Raw genomic sequence first — 17,383 nt, forward strand, 5'->3', positions numbered from 1 at the left:
GTACTTGATATGTGAACTGTACTTTTATTGTGTAAATATCATGCCTTCGGGCCCACATGTATATAACTATTGTATCACAATTCGGGTATCAAGTATTATGGGAATATTCACAGGTAAACCTAGTCTTCCGCTGATCTGATAAGTTTTTTTATTAGTTGTGTGTATGTTGTGGTGGAATACAGTATCAGATGATCCTGGCAGGTTTTGGTTAACCGGTGTTAACCCGATCACTGGCCCGGTTCAGTGTGAACGGGGTGTGATAGTCGTAGCTTCTCTTTGATAAGTTGCCCCGGCATTCTTCAGTCCAAAAGGCATTACCTTGTAACTATAAGTTCCCTAAAGAGTGGTGAAGGTTGTCTTCTCACGATCTTCTGGGTGCGTGCTTATTTGGTTGTATCCTGAGAATCCATCCATAAATGATAACAAAGCATGCCCCGCTGTATTATTCACCAATACATCAATGTGAGGTAATGGGAAGTCATCTTTAGGGCTAACTTTGTTAAGATCTTGGAAGTCGATGCACATTCGTACCTTTCCATCCTTCTTCGATACTAGTATAATGTTGGCCAACCATTGGGGGTATTTCACCACTTGTAGAAATCCCACATTCCACTGCTTCACAACTTCTTCTCTGATCTTCTCACTCCATTCTGGCCGCATTCTTCGGAGCTTCTGCTTTACTGGCTTTGCCCCAGGGTATGTTGACAATTGATGTTGCACGATGTTGGGGTCGATACTAGGCATATCCTCATAGGACCAAGCAAAGACCTCGGTGAATTCCTTCAGAAGACTAATCATCTCTTCTGCTTCTTTGTCATCAAGGGTAGTGCCAATTTTTAGCTCTTGAAGGCATTGGTCGGCTCCTAGATTAATTACTTGAGAATCCTCACGGGTGGGTTGGGCTTTCTTTAGTTTGCATTGTTTTATTGATTCTTGATATTTATTAATATTATCAAAAGAAAAAGGAGGCAAGTCATACTCAGAATTAGAAATTTCATTCATGAAAGAAGGAGTAATAGACTCAACATACAGGGACTCTGGAGTCCTCGAGAGGGGAGGTCGACACGAAATCATAAACAACAGACTCGACTACAGAATTGATAACTGGCTTGATGCTTTGGCCAGGGGTATTCGAGCTGGTTGACTCAATAGCATGAGTGAACTTGAAATTTTCTCCAATGCTTGTCCAGTTCAGGAGCGGTTCAGTAGCTTGATGAATGAGGAGGTGTAGCAAAGGGCCTTTTCTCCTTCTGAGAGAGTTGCTACTATTTCTTCAGTGGCGCAATGGTTCTTCTGGATAGGAGCCCTCCTCTTCATGAATACTGTTAGGATTTAAAATGTAATCGCAAGCATACGGATCAGTGTAGCTACGGGTCGAACACAGGGAGAGCAGCCACTTTACTTTTGGCTTCTTTTAATAATGCAAAAGTGAATCGATTAATGGTTGTGATCTAATTCTAACTACCATCCTCAACATATGTATCTAAAATAACATCCTAACCATTCGTCATATAAGAAATTAAATATGCAAGCGACGTAATTAAAAAGCAGTGAAGGAAAAAAAATGCTGAAATAAAAATAAAGTAAAAGAAATGGGATAAAGCTAGAGAGAGGCTCACAAGTAGGTTTCTTTACTTAGCCTGAGGGATGCATCATAATATGAGCCTCCCTACTTGACCAGAGAGTCACTCTTACAAGGGTTACTCTACTTGGTTTTAGGGAAAGGGAGGCAATTAAATAAAAACAATAAAATGATGGTTCTATGGCTAGGAGGGGCAAAACCAACACATACACTAGCCATGAACCTTGGGGGAAAGGGAAAGCAATAATGTAACAACTGAAATTAAAATCCTAAATTAAGAAAGAAAGGGTAGTCAGAAGAGGGAATGAGAGGAGGGAGAGAAGACTATTGAAGAAGCCTCCCTACCTGAATCAATGCTTGAACTTGAAAGCTTGGGTGATTTGAGATACTGCCAACCCTAAAAACCAGATTTGGAATGAACCAAATCTGAAATTTCTAGGCCTGGAGAAAACAAATCTTGAAAAAAAAAAACTAAACTTGAAAAAGAGATGCTCCACGGCTCGTGATCTTGTCACCTAGATCTAAGCCTAGAACTATAACTTAAAAATTACAACTCAATTGCATAAATCATAACCATAAAAGGCTGAATAAAAATAAAAATGTGCTTGCATTAATTGAAATAAAAAATCTATTACAAAAGTGATTAAAACAAAAACAAAGAAGAACTAAAACTAAAGAGAGTGAGTGGGGGAGGGAGGGAGAGAGAGAGCAAATAAAAAAGCCTAGAAGAAGAATGAAGTGCCTCCTCTCTTTGTGTTGATTCTATTATATAGAGAATGGAGGAAGGAAGCTAATGATTCTAGCTTCTAAAAAAAAAACGATCTTTTTGTTATCTTGTTGATGAGGTGGAGGAGAAAGAAGAGAGATAGAGAGAAAATGTGTGGAGAGAGAATCTCCCACGATTTTTCTTGCCTTTTTTTTTTCCTTTTTTCTCTATTTTTCTATTTTTCTCTCTCTTCTTGTGCAAGAAACTCCCCTTGGCCGATTTTTCTTGCTTGTATTTAGATAATATTCTATTTTAATGGAAAATTCCATCCATGCCCTTGTCTTTTCCTTGTCTTTTTTTTTTCTTTCCTATTTTTTTCCCTTCAACTTGCGCACAACTCTCATGGCTGACCTCCTTGCTTTAAGTGATCAGTACGAGAGAGAAAAACTTTTTTAAAAAAATCTCCAAAAAATGGTAGCCAAGAGGTTCGAACTTGAGACCCCCTAATAAGGAAGGGATTTTGCACACCACCACTCACCAACTACGCTAGGTAGTCGTTGTTACCAAAAAACGAATCTTCAATCACTTAAGGGTGTGGTCCATCAATCCTTGTTGGCATTTGAAATATTCCTTGTACCCCTAGGATAACTACAGAAGGGCTAGTTCGGCATCTCGGTTAAGTTTTGATCCATTATTCTTTTTCTCGCCCAAAAAGAATAATTACTTGTACGGTTGACCAAACGAATGTGTACTTTTAATTGAACACATCCATCTTGCTCAGAATTTCGTCCTCTTTGTAACCATAAAAAGAAACAGGACCTCTTTATATATTAAATTGGAGATATAGCGTCCGACAGTCCTCAAGGCCTTAAAAATATAAAATCTACAAAAAGAGAGTAAAAATCAAGGTAGCTCCATTCTAAATATGTAAAATGCATGTTTTACTACCCTAGATTTCACACATAAATGTGCTCATTAGAATTCCCCCACACTTAGACTTTGCTAGTCCTAGAGTAAAATAAAAGGAAAAAGAATAAAAATAAAAAACCTAACTCACTTTCGTAGGAATCACGGTTGCACTTAGCATGTGCAACAAGCCTTTAAACCCCTAGGTCACCCCTAGTGGACGAGTTGTGTCTCGTGAGTGTTAGCAGTGAATATACACCCAAAACTCAGAATAAACAAATCTCAACCTTGGCTAAAGGTAAGGGCCATACTGATCCGGAGTAAAGATAATTCCTCTTACAAGGGACCCCCACACTTGAACATTTATTACCCCATATCAATTCCAGGCACTAGCATATTTCTTAATTTGGAACTCACCTCATCTCTTCCAAAACATCCTTATCTTAAGGCAAAACAACTTGTGAAGAAATAGGGAACCAATGACTAAGGCGTTGGAGTGTTTTTTACCAAACATGTTGCCAAGCATTAATGACATTTGCACTTTTTTTCTCCTTTTTCGCTTAATAAACTCTTCTACTCCACTACTTTTGGCTTGAATGACATGGTGGAGCAAACACCAGACACCTAAGTTACTATGTAGCTTCTCTTTTTACATATGCCCACAAAGACAATGATGCTAGAGTTCTTTTAGAAGTTTCCCACTGAAGAATTTCGATTAAGACACCACGCTTCCTTAGACGCAATGCCCTGTCTAGTTCTAAGGCAATCAACTCTTACTCTTCATTTATATCACTTTCCACACTTCAATTAAAATTAGGCATTTGTCAACTCATGCCAAATTAAAAAGAAGGTCTCAGCTCCAAATCAAAAGTATAAGGAACCTACAGACTTACATATGTTCCAACACTATAAAACAAGGGTTTCTTATTTTTCAAAAGAGAGACCAACCTCAAGAAACATGCTTGTTTCTTCTTTTTTTCAACAGGGTTTTTATATGTTCAAGATGGGTACCTTAATCAAAACTCTTATTTTCACATATTAAGCAACCGAATCGTATGGTCATTAACCAAAAACCAAAGTAGGACTTCATCCATAGCAAGCTCAAAAACAAAAAGAAAAAAAAAACTCAAACAAAGGGAAACAGCAAAAACTGGTTTCCCTCCCCCACACTTGAGTCATGCAATGTCCTCAATGCATGCAACGAATTAAAAGCAAAGACAATGCAAGGGGGGTCATACCTGGGTAAAGTTAGTCATAAGTGTAAAGAAGTTCACGGGGATCTATAACCTCTTCACTATCAGTAGTAGGAAACTCGAGGAACAGTTTCAAACGCTGACCATTAACCTTTGAAATTACCCCTGTACCTGGGTAAAGTTAGTCATAAGTGTAAAGAAGTTCACGGGGATCTATAACCTCTTCACTATCAGTAGTAGGAAACTCGAGGAACAGTTTCAAACGCTGACCATTAACCTTTGAAATTACCCCTGTTCCTGAATTCAGAATTTCCACAGCCCCATGAAGATATACATTATGGATAATAAACGGGCCATCCCATTGGCATCTAAGCTTACCAGGGAAAAGATGGAATCGAGAGTTGTACAATAAGACCTTATCACCAATTGCAAAAGATTTGTGCAGAATATGCTTATCATGAAAAGCTTTGGTCTCTTCCTTGTAAATCCTAGAACTTTCATAGGCATCATTCCTAAGTTCCTCTAACTCAGATAGTTGGATCCTACAATAAATGCCAACATCAGACAAATCAAAAGTTGAGCTTCTTGATGGCCCAAAAGGCCTTATGCTTCAACTCAACTGGTAAGTGACAGGATTTCCCATACACCAAAAGATAGGGAGACTGACCAAGGTCGGTCCTAAATGCAGTCCAATGGGCCCACAAGGCATCAATGAGCCTAAGGGACCAATCCTTATGGTTGGGATTAATAGTTTTCTCCAAGATTTGTTTGATCTGCCTATTAGACACCTCCACTTGGCCACTTGTTTGGTGGTGATAAGGGGTAGATAACTTATGGGTGATCCCATACTTTTTCATTAAGGCCTCAAAAGGCCGATTACAAAAATGAGTACCCCTATCACTAATTATTGCACGTGATGCACTAAAGCGGGAAAAAATATTCTCTTTGAGAAGCTGGACCACCACTTTGTGGTCATTAGATTTACAAGGTATGGCCTCTATCCATTTAGAAACATAATTAATGGCCAAAAGTATGCACAAATTCCTAAAGGAATTAGGGAATGGACCCACAAAATCGATTCCCCATACATCAAATATCTCAACTACCAAAATAGGGTTGAGGGGCATCATGTTCCTCTTATTGATCCGACCAAAAGACTTGCAGGCGGGACAAGCCTTGTAAAAATCAAAAGCATCTCTAAAAAGAGTGGACCAATAATATCCGCATTGGAGAACCTTTGTTGCAGTCTTCTTAGGTCCAAAGTATCAACCATATGCATGATCATGGTAAAAAGAGAGAATGGAATGCTGCTCATGATCAAAAACACATTATTGGATAATCTTATCCGAACATATCTTAAACAAATAAGGATCATCCCAGAAAAAATACTTAACTTGGGAATGAAACCTATACATATCTTGGGTGGACCAATGATCTGGAGTCACACCTGAAACTAAGAAGTTGACAATGTCAACATGCAATGGTTCACTGGATACTACAAATAACTGTTCATCTGAAAATTTCTCGTTGACTAGAGAATCGATAGTCAAGGAATTGGGAAGCTGGGATAAATGGTCTTCAACTAGGTTTTCATCTCCTTTCTTATCCATAACTTCCAAATCAAAATCTTGCAAAAGTAAAACCCACCTAATGAGATAGGCTTTGGCATCCTTCTTCTGAACTAGGTATCTAAGAGCAAAATGATCAGCATACATCACCACATGTGAACCAACTAAGTAAGACCGAAACTTTGCTAATGCAAGCACAACAACTAAAAATTTTTCTTCATTGGTTGTATAATTGAGTTGTGCATCATTTAAGATCCTACCAGCATAGTAAATGACAGTGGGCAACTTATTAATCCTTTGACCTAAAACCGCTCCTATGAAAAAATCTGAAGCATCACACATCAATTCAAAAGGTTCAGTCCAAACAGGTGGTTGAACAATGGGTGCATTGGTCAACTCCTTCTTAAGTTGCTTGAAGGATTCTAGATACTCTTTAGAAAACTCAAAAGTTTGATCTTTGGCAAGTAATGAAGTGAGAGGTCGGGCTAACTGACTAAAGTTCTTAATAAACCTTCGGTAGAAGCCCGCATGCCCTAAAAAAGATCAGACTTCCTTAATAGATTGAGAAGGTGGTAAATTATCAATTAAATCCACTTTGACTCTATCTACCTTAATTGCCTCCTTGGAAATTACATGGCCTAAAACAATACCAGATTTAACCATGCAATTCTTAGATATGCACATTTTCAAAACTAGGGAAAGATGGTGAAGACACTCAGAATAAGAATTCCCATGAATTGAAAAGTCATCCATAAATACTTCTAAGAATTTTTCGACCATGTCAGAAAAGATGTTCATCATGCATCATTGGAATGTAGTAGGGGTATTGCAAAGCCCAAAGGGCAGATGCCTTAAGAAAATGTTCTATATGGGTATGTTAAAGTGGTCTTATGTTGGTCCTCTAAAGCAATTGGGATGTGGTTATAGCCGGAATATCCATCAAGAAAACAATAATATTCATGTCCTGCTAACCTCTCTAACATCTGGTCAATGAATGGCAATGAGAAGTGGTCCTTCCAGGTTGCCATATTAAGTTTCATATAATCTATGCATACTCTCCACCCTGATTGGACACGAGTTGGAATCAGTTCATTATTGGCATTGGGAACTATAGTAACACCAGACTTCTTGAGCACTACATAAATTGGGCTTACCCATTAGCTATCAGAAATAGGATAAATTATTCCATGATCCAAGCACTTTAGGATCTCCTTCTTAATGGCTTCCATCATCACTGGGTTAGCTCTTCTTTGGGGTTCCATGGATGGTTTAGAATCCTCAACAAAATATATATGATGTTGTACAATAGAAGGACTTATACCCTTGATATCAGCCATGGTCCAACCTAGGGCTTCCTTATTTTCCCTTAACACTTTAAGTAACTCCTCTTCGTGGCTAGAAGTCAAATTTGAAGAAACTATTACAGGAAGAGTCTGGTCAAGCCTTAGGAAAGCATACCTCAAATTAGATGGCGACTCCTTAAGATCTAGCTTAGGGGGCTCAACTATGGAAGGTTTGGGAATGGAACTGGAAAGAAGTCCTAAGGGCTCCACAGGTGTGTGAAGACTTTGGACTTTAGAAAATAAAGTTTCACTATCATCATCCAACTCATCCATACACTCTTGGAATTCTGAATCAAAATCAATATCAAAGTTGGTAATTAAATCATTAGAAAAATCCAAAAAATCCTCAAGCATATCAGTCTCTTCTTCCATATGTGATTGCTTGCCTATCCCAAACATGTTAAACTCAACAGTTTGGTTACCAAAAGATAACCTTAGGAAACCATTCCGACAATTGATTAATGCATTACTAGTAACCAAAAATGATCTTCCTAGAATTATTGGGATCTCATCCTTGGTTGAGAAGGGCTTGGAATCTAACACAATGAAACCAACAGGGAAAATAAATTCCCCCACCTTTAGTAAGACATCCTCAACCATCCCTTTAAGAATCTTAACAAACCTATCTACCAACTAAAGGGTAGTTCCAGTGGCTTTCAATTCTCCCAATCCTAGTTGCTTGTACACATGGGAAGGCAAAAGATTCACACTTGCACCTAGGTCAAGTAAGGCATGCTTAATGTAGGTATTGCCTATGACACAAGCTATGGTAGGGCTCCCCAGATCCTTATACTTGGATGCTATAGGCTAAGTAATTATGAAACTAATGTTACCTACCAAGAATGCCTTTTTGGGCACACTAGTGATACTTTTGTGAGTACACAAATCTTTCAGGACCTTTGCATAGGCGGCGATCTGGGATATGGCATCCAAAAGAGGGATGTTCACTTCTACCTTTTTGAAGACTTCTAAAAATTTATCCATGGAAGCAGTCTTATTTTTGTTTACCAAGTGATTAGGAAATGGGACAGGAGCAATATAAGGATTGTTAGGGATTTGCCCTTTTTCAGAATAATCATTAGGTTCATCAGACGATCTTGGAACAAGAGGCACACTTGCGTCATCAACAAAAGGAGAGTTAACAGGAGTAAGGGATGAGGAAGATTTAGGAACACTCTGTTGGTACTCTCTATCACTCCTAAGGGCATAAACAACATTACATTGGTTAGAGGGCCTTGTTGGGTCTAACCTTGTACTATATTCAGTGGTGCATCAGTTGGTGCTTGTGAACTAACAGGCTGATGATGCCTATGGTTAGGCTCTGGTTGACTGGGTAAAGTTCCCTTCTCCCACTCACATATAATTGAGACAACTTGGGTGAGTTCTCTCGTAATATTTTGATGGCTTGTCATGAGAAGGGCCATATTTTTTTTCCAAGTCACTTATTCTACTTGCCTCTCCAGTGTTGGTAAACCCAGGGGGTTGCTGATAAGATGATAGGAGAGGGGCCCTAGGAAAACTAGCTTGAGGTCCTACATTTGACCTAGGAAAAGTATTTTGGGAAATAGATTGTTGTGCAAAGGGAGGCCTTTGGGGTCCAGGTTGACCTTGATTATGGAAATTGGAAGGCCCTGCATGGTTGCCCTGATTCCAGGAGAAATTTGGGTGATTTCTTCATCCTAGATTGTAGGTGTTACTATATAGATTATTCTAGTATAAGGCATCAACACTATCATTGGAAGTGCCCCCAGAGGTGTTGGGGCATTCTTCTATGACATGTCCAGGGGACTGGCACCAAGCACACATCTTAACCAAATTGACTGATGATGGCTCTCTAGGAACAATAACCTCAATCCTCTTGATTAGGCTATCTAAATGGGCTTCCTTGACTACTATCCCATCCACAAAATATCCTTTCCCTCCTATGGTTTTTTCACTCTCTTGGGTTGATTCCCACTAATGAGTTTTGTCAGCTAAGTCAAGTAAGAATTCCTATGCCTTTCCTTCATCTGTAAAGAATGTGAATCCCTCAGGGCACATAGACTCTATCATTTGTTTAGTTGGGTAATCAATACTCTCATAAATTATTTGACATAAATGCCATTAGTCTAGGCCACAGTGAGGGCATTTTTGAAGTAGATCCTTAAATCTCTCCATAAGTTTGGAAAAGGACTCATTAGGCTTTTGCCTAAATTGAAGGATATCACTTCTAAGCTTATTGGTCTTGTGAGTTGGGAAAAACTTCTTAAGGAAAACAACTGTGAACTGTTCCCATGAGGTTATGGAATTTGTGGGTAACCCATACAACCACTTCTTAGCTTGGTCTTTCAATGCAAACGTGATGAACCTAAGCTTAACAGCATCATCAGAAAGCTGTTGGATCTTAATTATAACACATACCTCTTCAAATTCCTTTAGAAATAGGTGTGCATCCTCAGAGGTCTGCCCATGAAAGCGGGGTAACATAGTGATGTACTGAGATTTGAGCTCAAAATTATTGCCCTAGGCTTGTGGTAGAACTATGCAGGAAGGTTGGGCTGCTCTAATAGGGTAGAACCTATCTTTCAGAGATTTAGGTGGAGAGTTTTACTGTTGGTCTCCCATATTGAAAAGTTTTCAAGAGCGCAAACATATAAGGTCACTACCTATTGAATCTCTTCTTTCTAACTGATTCTTATTATTACTACTCACCTAACACTAATGCAATAGAAAACTACCCACAACTAGAGTCAGACAAGCACAAAAGAATGGAAAGAAAAACTTTTTTTTACTATTTTTTTTATTTTTTTTGGTTTTTAGGGAGCTTACTGGTAGGGATCCGGGGATGCTCAGGTCAATTCCTGAGGTACTGCTATGGGGCAAAACCTATCTTTATCATACTGTGAGGCTTGGCGGCCTCCACCGATACAACTATTATTGCAAGTTGCTCTTCTCAGGAATTCAATAAAAGAAAAGTAAAAACAAAACAAAGAAAATAAAGCACTCTAATTTACCAAAAAAAGTGAAAAATAACATGGAGTTGTCTCCCCGGCAATAGTACCAAAAACTTGTGAGGATTTAAAATGTAACCGAAAGCTTATGAATCAGTGTAGCTACGGGTCAAACACAAGGAGAGTAGCCATTCTATTTTTGGCTTTTTTTAATAATGCGAAAGTGAACCAATTAATGGTTGTGATCTAATTCTAACAACCGTCCTAAACATATGTATCTAAAATAACGTCCTAACCATTTGTCATCTAAGAAATTAAATACATAAGCCACACAATTAAAAAGCAATGAAGCAAAAAAAAATGCTGAAATAAAAATAAAGTAAAAGAAAGGGGATAAAGCTAGAGAGAGGCTCATAAGTAGGTTTTTCTACTTAGCCTGAGGGATGCATCATAATATGAGCTTTCCTACTTGACCAGAGAGTCACTCTTACAAGGGTTACTCTACTTGGCTTTAGGGAAAGGGAGGCAATTAAAATAAAAACAATAAAATGATGGTTCTATAGCTAGGAGGGGCAAAGCCAACACATACACTAGCAATGAACCTTGGGGGAAAGGAAAAGCAATAATGTAACGACTAAAATTAAAATCCTAAATTAAGAATGAAAGGGTAGTCAGAAGAGGGAATGAGAGGGGGGAGAGAAGACTATTGAAGAAGCCTCCCTACCTAAATCTCGTGCTCTTGGAAGCCGAATATTCTGAGGGGTGAAGATTGGTGGAGACTGCTCAATCCTTTTTCTGTAAAGTCCATCTTTTTCAGCCTATGGAGGGATGCCCTCTCGGCGCTCGGTCCCATCTTTGACCACCTTCACGAGTCTTACCATTGCAGTTGGTTTAGGCACAGTATATATAGACCCCATCATTCTCTGTGCTCTTCTTTGCTTCACATACGTACTTCTTCCTCTGAAAGGACGAGGCTTGAGCTCATGTGGCTCTCGGGCTCTTAGTTCTTGTAGGAGGGAACAAATGTAGCTTTTCAGATCAATGGAAGCGGCAGACTCCAGGTGAGCCTTATCTTCTTTTCCCATTCTCTTTTCAAGAGGACTCGAGGACTTGGTGCCTCCTTTGATTGGATCAATGTTGTAGGGTCACCAACGAAAGACCCAGTCTTAATTAGTGCAATTTCTGCTATCCCAGTAATGCAACTGTCTTGATTAGGGGTGTCAATTCATGGACCGACCCGACAGAACCGACCGGAACCGACCGTTTAAAGCCCGGACCGACCCGGACCGTTTATTAAACGTGTCGGGCTTGAGCCCGACCCGTTTATAAATGGTCGGTCTCAGTCCTGATACTTGGACCGTCTGGCACCCGATCGAGACCGACCAATTAAGACCCGACCGAGACCGGTCTAGTTTGCACCGGCCTGGCCCGGCCCGGCCCGGTTGTAAGATTACTATTCTACCCCCATATGAAAGAGTTAAAAAGAAAAAAACCAAAAACCCTAGGTTAAGTCTCTTCTCTTCTCTTCGTTTAACGGAAAGGAAGTGCCGCGGCCGCCGCTGTGCTCTGCGAGTCTGGGTCGTCATAGTCGTCTCGTTGTGCTCTGCGAGTCTGGGCTGCCGCTGTGCTCTACGTCGTCGTCGTCGTCGTCTCGCTGTGCTCTGCGAGTCTGGGCCGTCGTCGTCGTCGTCTCGCTGTGCTCTGCGAGTCTGGGTTGTCGCTGTGCTCTGCGTCGTCGTCTCACTGTGCTCTGCGAGTCTGGGCCGTCGTCATCGTCGTCTCGCTGTGCTCTGCGAGTCTGGGCTGCCGCTGTGCTCTGCGTCATCGTCTCACTGTGCTCTGCGAGTCTGGGCCGTCGTCGTCGTCGTCTCGCTATGCTCTGCGAGTCTGGGCTGCCGCTGTGCTCTGCGTCGTCGTCTCGCTGTGCTCTGCGAGTCTGGGCTGTCGTCGTCGTCGTCTCGCTGTGCTCTGCGAGTCTGGGCCGCCGCTGTGCTCTGCGTCGTCGTCGTCGTCGTCTCGCTTTCTGGGGGTCAGTGCGAGGCTGCGAGCTGCTGTGCTGTGGGTCGAGCTGCTGTGTTGTGCTCTCCTTCAAAGAGGCTACTTCGTCCACGCCACTGCTCGAGATCCAGGTTGGCTCTCTCTCTCTCTCTCTCTCTCTCTCTCTCATGTATCTAGTTTTCTTTGTTTCAATTTTCTCCTTTTCCTTCTACCGTTCTATACAGTGATCAGTGGTCACCGTGGAAAGATTGGACTTTAACAACAGCTGCTCCCTTCAATCACTTTCTAACCAAACACATGTACACATTTCAGTACAAGAGGCCCTGATGGTGTTAGATATCTGAGGAAGCTAGTATTGGTAACTTTTCTTTTGTTCCTAATATTTTATCTTGTTTTGTTACTCCTAGTATACATGCTAAGCTGATAAGAACATTGATAATAACACAGCCAACCCCTTAGCATTCGTGTATTTATTTATTTGTGTACTTCTGGATGGATCCAGATTGAGAGAAATGATCTTTTTTGATATCCACTTTATCTCACTTTATCTGCAGAAATTGTGTCAGAACCACTTGGCGTCGTATTGGTTATTTCACCTTGGAACTATCCTCTCTGTATGTTTCTATCTGGTTTCTTACATCAATGATTACATTGTATTCAACTCATCCAATATATTTCTTCTTCAAATTTCAATATATTGAGATGGAAGTACACTCCTAGATATATCATCCCTTGCTTATAGCTGCATTTTGTTCTTTTTATTACATCATTTTTGCCTGAAAAAAGTAGTACATTTCATCTATTCATGCACTTCTTTTACAGTAAAACAAGCAAAATTATAATTCTATATTGAATCATGAAAATAGAACTCTTGATAGTACATTGAATATGACTATAATTTTTGGTCCATGTTTCCCTCCTTGTTGGACTAGAAAGTTAAGTGGCAATTAAAGATGTTGACAATGACTTACAATTTCACTTTGCCTGTTTTTTTTAATCAGTTTTTCTTCATCTTCTCGGGTTTCAACCATTATATCATTGCTTGAATTAGAATGTTAGGTAAGGAGAATGTTTGTCTTTATGCCATATATTAATGGTCACAATCATCCAATTTTGTTGTATCTTGAATTTGGAAAACTTGTACATGCCTTCTAATGGTGTTGTTCTTATGCTTGCATGGTTTTGCTTGTCTGGGTATTTTGTTTATACACTGTAGACTATGCTTATAAAGAAAAAATCAACTCTTATCAACCATATATACACACACTAGAATATTTATATCCAAACATCTCTTGGAGATAGCTTTCTCAAAAGTTTAATGTGACTAAGAGGGTATTTAACCTTAAAGGTGTCTGTGTTTGATTGAAGGATGATTGGAGCATCAACCATTGAAAAGGATCCAGATCCGAGATCCTCCTTGAGACTTGGGAGGAACAGAAAATTACAAGGATAGAAGGGTAGGGGTGATCAGTTGGGAATAGATGCATTAACTGTTAAGTCTTATTAACATGAATTTGAACAATATTGTTTTTATTTTGAGGAAGATTCAATTTATATTTATTATTTTGCATTCTATTGTTGTTTTATTCAGTTGAATTGCATAATGTCAAATCAAAAAGATCAAGAAGTTCAGATGTCTGTTAATGAAGTAAACAGAGGGAATGGTTTTAGTCCGTCTAGTTCAAGAACTGCATTTGATCATAATACTGGGCCAGTTGTTTCATCTGCTACAGTCAGTACTTTACCAAGAAATAGGAAAAAAACTTCCATAGTTTGGAAAGAGTTTATTAATATCCCTAAAGACAAAAATCCCGATGGAAGACAGAGAGCAAAATGCAAGGCTTGTGGGAATATATATCTGGCTGACTCATCTATCAATGGCACTGGTAGTTTGAGGAGACATCTTAAGTCTTGCCTCAAGCGTAAAAATAATGATGTTGCTCAAATGTTAGTGGGTGGAGGTGATGGGAATGTGGCACTGAAAACTAAGAGGATTGATGCAGATGTAGTTCGAGATATGATTACCACACTTATTGTCAGACATGAGTTGCCCTTGGTATTCGTCGAGTATGAAGAGTTTAGGGCTTTGATTTCTTATCTTTACCCACAATTTAGTCCTATTAGTAGGAATACCCAAATGGCTGATATTTTGAAGTTGCATACTAGAGAAAGCAAGAGGATAAAGGATTTTTTGAGTTCCTTCAATGGTAGAATGTCATTGACTACTGATTTGTGGACTTCTGTAACCACTGACTCCTATATTTCTCTCACTTGTCATTATATTGACACAGAATGGGTACTACATAAAAAATTATTGAAATTTTGCATCATGCCACCCCCACACACAGGAGCTAATATATGTGAAATTGCTTCAAATATGTTGTTGGATTGGGGCATAGAGAAGAAATTGTTCTCTATTACATTAGATAATGCCGGTGCTAACCTTTGTTTTATTGAGCACTTGAAAAAAAGTTTGGTATTAAAGAAGGCATTGTTGTGTAGTGGTGAGTTTTTTCACAACAGATGTTGTGCTCATATATTGAACCTAATTGTACAAGATGGTTTGAAGTGCATTGATGAATCTGTACATTTTGTTTGATCGAGTGTAGCATATGTGAAGGCATCTCAAGCAAGGAAAGTAAAGTTTCTTGAATGCTGCAAACAATTGGATATACCAAGTCAGAAAGGGTTGCATGGGGATGTTTCCACAAGGTGGAACTCGACTTATCACATGCTTGATTCTGCCATTGTCTATCAGACTGCATTTCAACAACTAGAGTTGGTGGATAAAAATTTTAAAGTGTGTCCAAGTAATGAGGATTGGAAAAAGATTGAACACTTATGTTGCTTTTTGAAGCCTTTTAATGACATTACTGAATTATTGTCTGGATCAAAGTACCCAACAGCAAATTTGTATTTTCATAATGTATGGAAAATACATTTGTCTTTGTTGAAAACGATAAATGAGGGAGAAGACTATGTGAAAAAGATGGCACAAGAAATGAAAAAGAAGTTTGATAAGTATTGGGACTCATATAGCATCATTTTAGCTATTGCTGTTGTATTTGATCCTCGTTACAAGCTAATCTTTGTTAGGTATGCTTTTGATAAGATATACAGTTTGGATTCAACAGCAATGGAAAAGTTTAATCTTGTGAAATCGACCTTAGCACGACTCTTTGAAGAGTACCGGTGCATGGAGATAACTGAGGAAGAGAGGGGATTTCAATCACATGCTATTGAGGACAATACAGTTGGAGATGTTTTAGATTGGGAGGTATAAATCATTATGTTTTTTTTTTTGGTTGTTTAAAACATATATTTTAATTCAATATATTACATTATTCATTTTGATTATTTTGTTTTGTAGGAGCTATCTATGTATGAGAGTTCTACTACTACTGTAATACAAGATAAATCCGAATTAGATTTATATCTAGAAGAGCCAAGGATTAAAGATCCGATCAAGCATTATGATGTATTGGCCTTTTGGAAGTCACAAGGATCAAAGTATCATGATCTTTCTCGGATGACACGGGATGTGTTGGCTATTCCGGTATCAACTATTGCTTCTGAATCAGCTTTTAGTGCTGGAGGTAAAGTTATTGACAAATACAGAAGTAAGCTATTGCCTACAAATGCTGAAGCGTTGATTTGCCTTCGAGATTGGATGTTCGGAGTAGACTTTAGAGGTAATTTCAAACTATGTAAATATACATTTTTCATCCGTTAAACAAATGTTGCTTCGTCGCATTTTTTTTGTCATAATCTTGATATCTTACATGTCCTCTTCTTCATTTTGTATACTTTTAAAGCTGAACCGGTTGATGATGCCAGTGATTTGGCTAATGCTTTGGGGAATGTGTTGTCTTTGGATGTGAGTGGTGATACTAATATTACAGTAGAACCTGCACAAAGATCTTCTGATGCCTCTACTGCAGCTAATGTTTAGTCTGTTAGGTGAGATTCCATGGGTAATATCATTCTTGTTCTTTGATTATGACATATTCGCTATCTTTTATCTTTACATTTACTAATGTTTATGTTTCATCTATTTTCTATTAGGTGGGATTGATGTTGAAGCACTCCAGATTGGACGAAATCAGGATAATTTTGAGTCATGTAACTAAATATTTAACTTTGGGGATGTTTGGATACGAATTTAAGATTTTTTGTGATATTTCTAAATATGTTAATTGTGGGATGTTTGGATAAGAATTTGGGACTTTTTATGATTCTAAATATTTTAATTATGAGATGCTTGGACAAGGATTTAGTACTTTTTATGATTCTAAATATTTTAATTGTAGGATGCTTGGACAGGATAAGGATTTAGGATTTCTTATGATGTTTGTAAATAATTTAATTATGAGGATGTTGGATCAATGCTTTGGATTTTTTGTGATATTTTTAAATATGTGACTTGGAAAAGAGTAGATTCCTCTAAATATGTTAATTGTGGGATGCTTAGATAAGGATTTAGGACTTTTTATGATTCTAAATATTTTAATTATGAGATGCTTGGACAAGGATTTAGGACTTTTTATGATTCTAAATATTTTAATTGTGGGATGCTTGGACAGGATAAGGATTTATGATTTTTTATGATGTTTCTAAATAGTTTAATTATGAGGATGTTGGATCAATGCTTTGGATTTTTTGTGATGTTTTTAAATATGTGACTTGGAAGAGAGTAGATTCATCTCTATTTAAAGAAGTAATAGTGTAATACAATTAAACTCAACAATTAAAGAAGGCCCGTTTAAAAACCGATTACGCCCGTTTAACATTAAACATGTCCGTGGCCCGGTCAAGGCCCGATTAAAACCCGATTAAGGCTCGATTTTAGTGGCCCGATTATAGCCCGAGACCGACCGACCGAATATAAAGTGTACCATGCCCTCACTAACTAAGCCCGATTAGTTAAATGGGCGGACACGGTGCAACCCTTAAAAGTCTTCAAGCCCGATTAAGCCCGACCGAAACCGGACCGGCCCGACCGATTGACACCCCTAGTCTTGATCACTTTCATTGACTAGCACTTTATGTTGTTCCACTTCATGAGTCACCCAGTTGAACTCGTCTTGGAAAAATACTTCAAATCCTGATTGCATCTTTGCAGCGGTTTCATCAAACCATGGTTCCACATTTCCATAA

At 38.8% G+C, this 17,383-nt stretch overlaps 2 protein-coding genes and 1 non-coding gene across 5 annotated transcripts; all 3 read left to right on the top strand.

Moving 5' to 3' along the window:
• The first annotated feature begins 9,408 nt into the window (after window positions 1–9,408).
• On the top strand, window positions 9,409–9,515 carry LOC122072477. The gene has a single exon (XR_006138491.1). It is a non-coding gene; the product is annotated as a small nucleolar RNA R71 (small nucleolar RNA).
• Window positions 9,516–12,102: 2,587 nt separating this feature from the next.
• LOC122064821 (zinc finger BED domain-containing protein RICESLEEPER 3-like) lies at window positions 12,103–14,825 on the top strand. The gene is made up of 2 exons (XM_042628602.1): window positions 12,103–12,357; window positions 13,818–14,825. The coding sequence occupies exons 1-2, from the start codon at window positions 12,103–12,105 to the stop codon at window positions 14,823–14,825; spliced, it is 1,263 nt and encodes a 420-aa protein (XP_042484536.1).
• On the top strand, window positions 13,501–16,495 carry LOC122058137 (zinc finger BED domain-containing protein RICESLEEPER 2-like). Of its 3 annotated transcripts, XM_042620667.1 has the most exons (5): window positions 13,501–13,596; window positions 15,293–15,503; window positions 15,597–15,918; window positions 16,042–16,103; window positions 16,292–16,495. In XM_042620667.1, the coding sequence occupies exons 2-5, from the start codon at window positions 15,363–15,365 to the stop codon at window positions 16,439–16,441; spliced, it is 675 nt and encodes a 224-aa protein (XP_042476601.1). In that variant the 5' UTR covers window positions 13,501–13,596; window positions 15,293–15,362; the 3' UTR covers window positions 16,442–16,495. The 3 variants fall into 3 exon arrangements, with proteins under 3 accessions (XP_042476601.1, XP_042476592.1, XP_042476583.1); XM_042620658.1 differs by lacking the exon at window positions 13,501–13,596 and having other exon boundaries at window positions 14,810–15,503; window positions 16,042–16,186; XM_042620649.1 differs by lacking the exon at window positions 13,501–13,596 and having other exon boundaries at window positions 14,810–15,503.
• Window positions 16,496–17,383: the final 888 nt, after the last annotated feature.

This window comes from Macadamia integrifolia, chromosome 2 (assembly GCF_013358625.1).
Source record: "Macadamia integrifolia cultivar HAES 741 chromosome 2, SCU_Mint_v3, whole genome shotgun sequence".
Classification (NCBI taxonomy): Eukaryota; Viridiplantae; Streptophyta; class Magnoliopsida; order Proteales; family Proteaceae; genus Macadamia; species Macadamia integrifolia.

Coding starts and splice junctions, on each gene's coding strand:
- LOC122058137 (XM_042620649.1), top strand. CDS start 14,958: ATGCTTGATTCTGCCATTGTCTATCAGACTGCATTTCAACAACTAGAG. Junction 15,504..15,596: donor GAGATGTTTTAGATTGGGAG/GTATAAATCATT, acceptor TTTGTTTTGTAG/GAGCTATCTATGTATGAGAG. Junction 16,104..16,291: donor GGAATGTGTTGTCTTTGGAT/GTGAGTGGTGAT, acceptor ATTTTCTATTAG/GTGGGATTGATGTTGAAGCA.
- LOC122064821 (XM_042628602.1), top strand. CDS start 12,103: ATGCTCTGCGAGTCTGGGCTGCCGCTGTGCTCTGCGTCGTCGTCTCGC. Junction 12,358..13,817: donor CGCCACTGCTCGAGATCCAG/GTTGGCTCTCTC, acceptor TGTTTTATTCAG/TTGAATTGCATAATGTCAAA.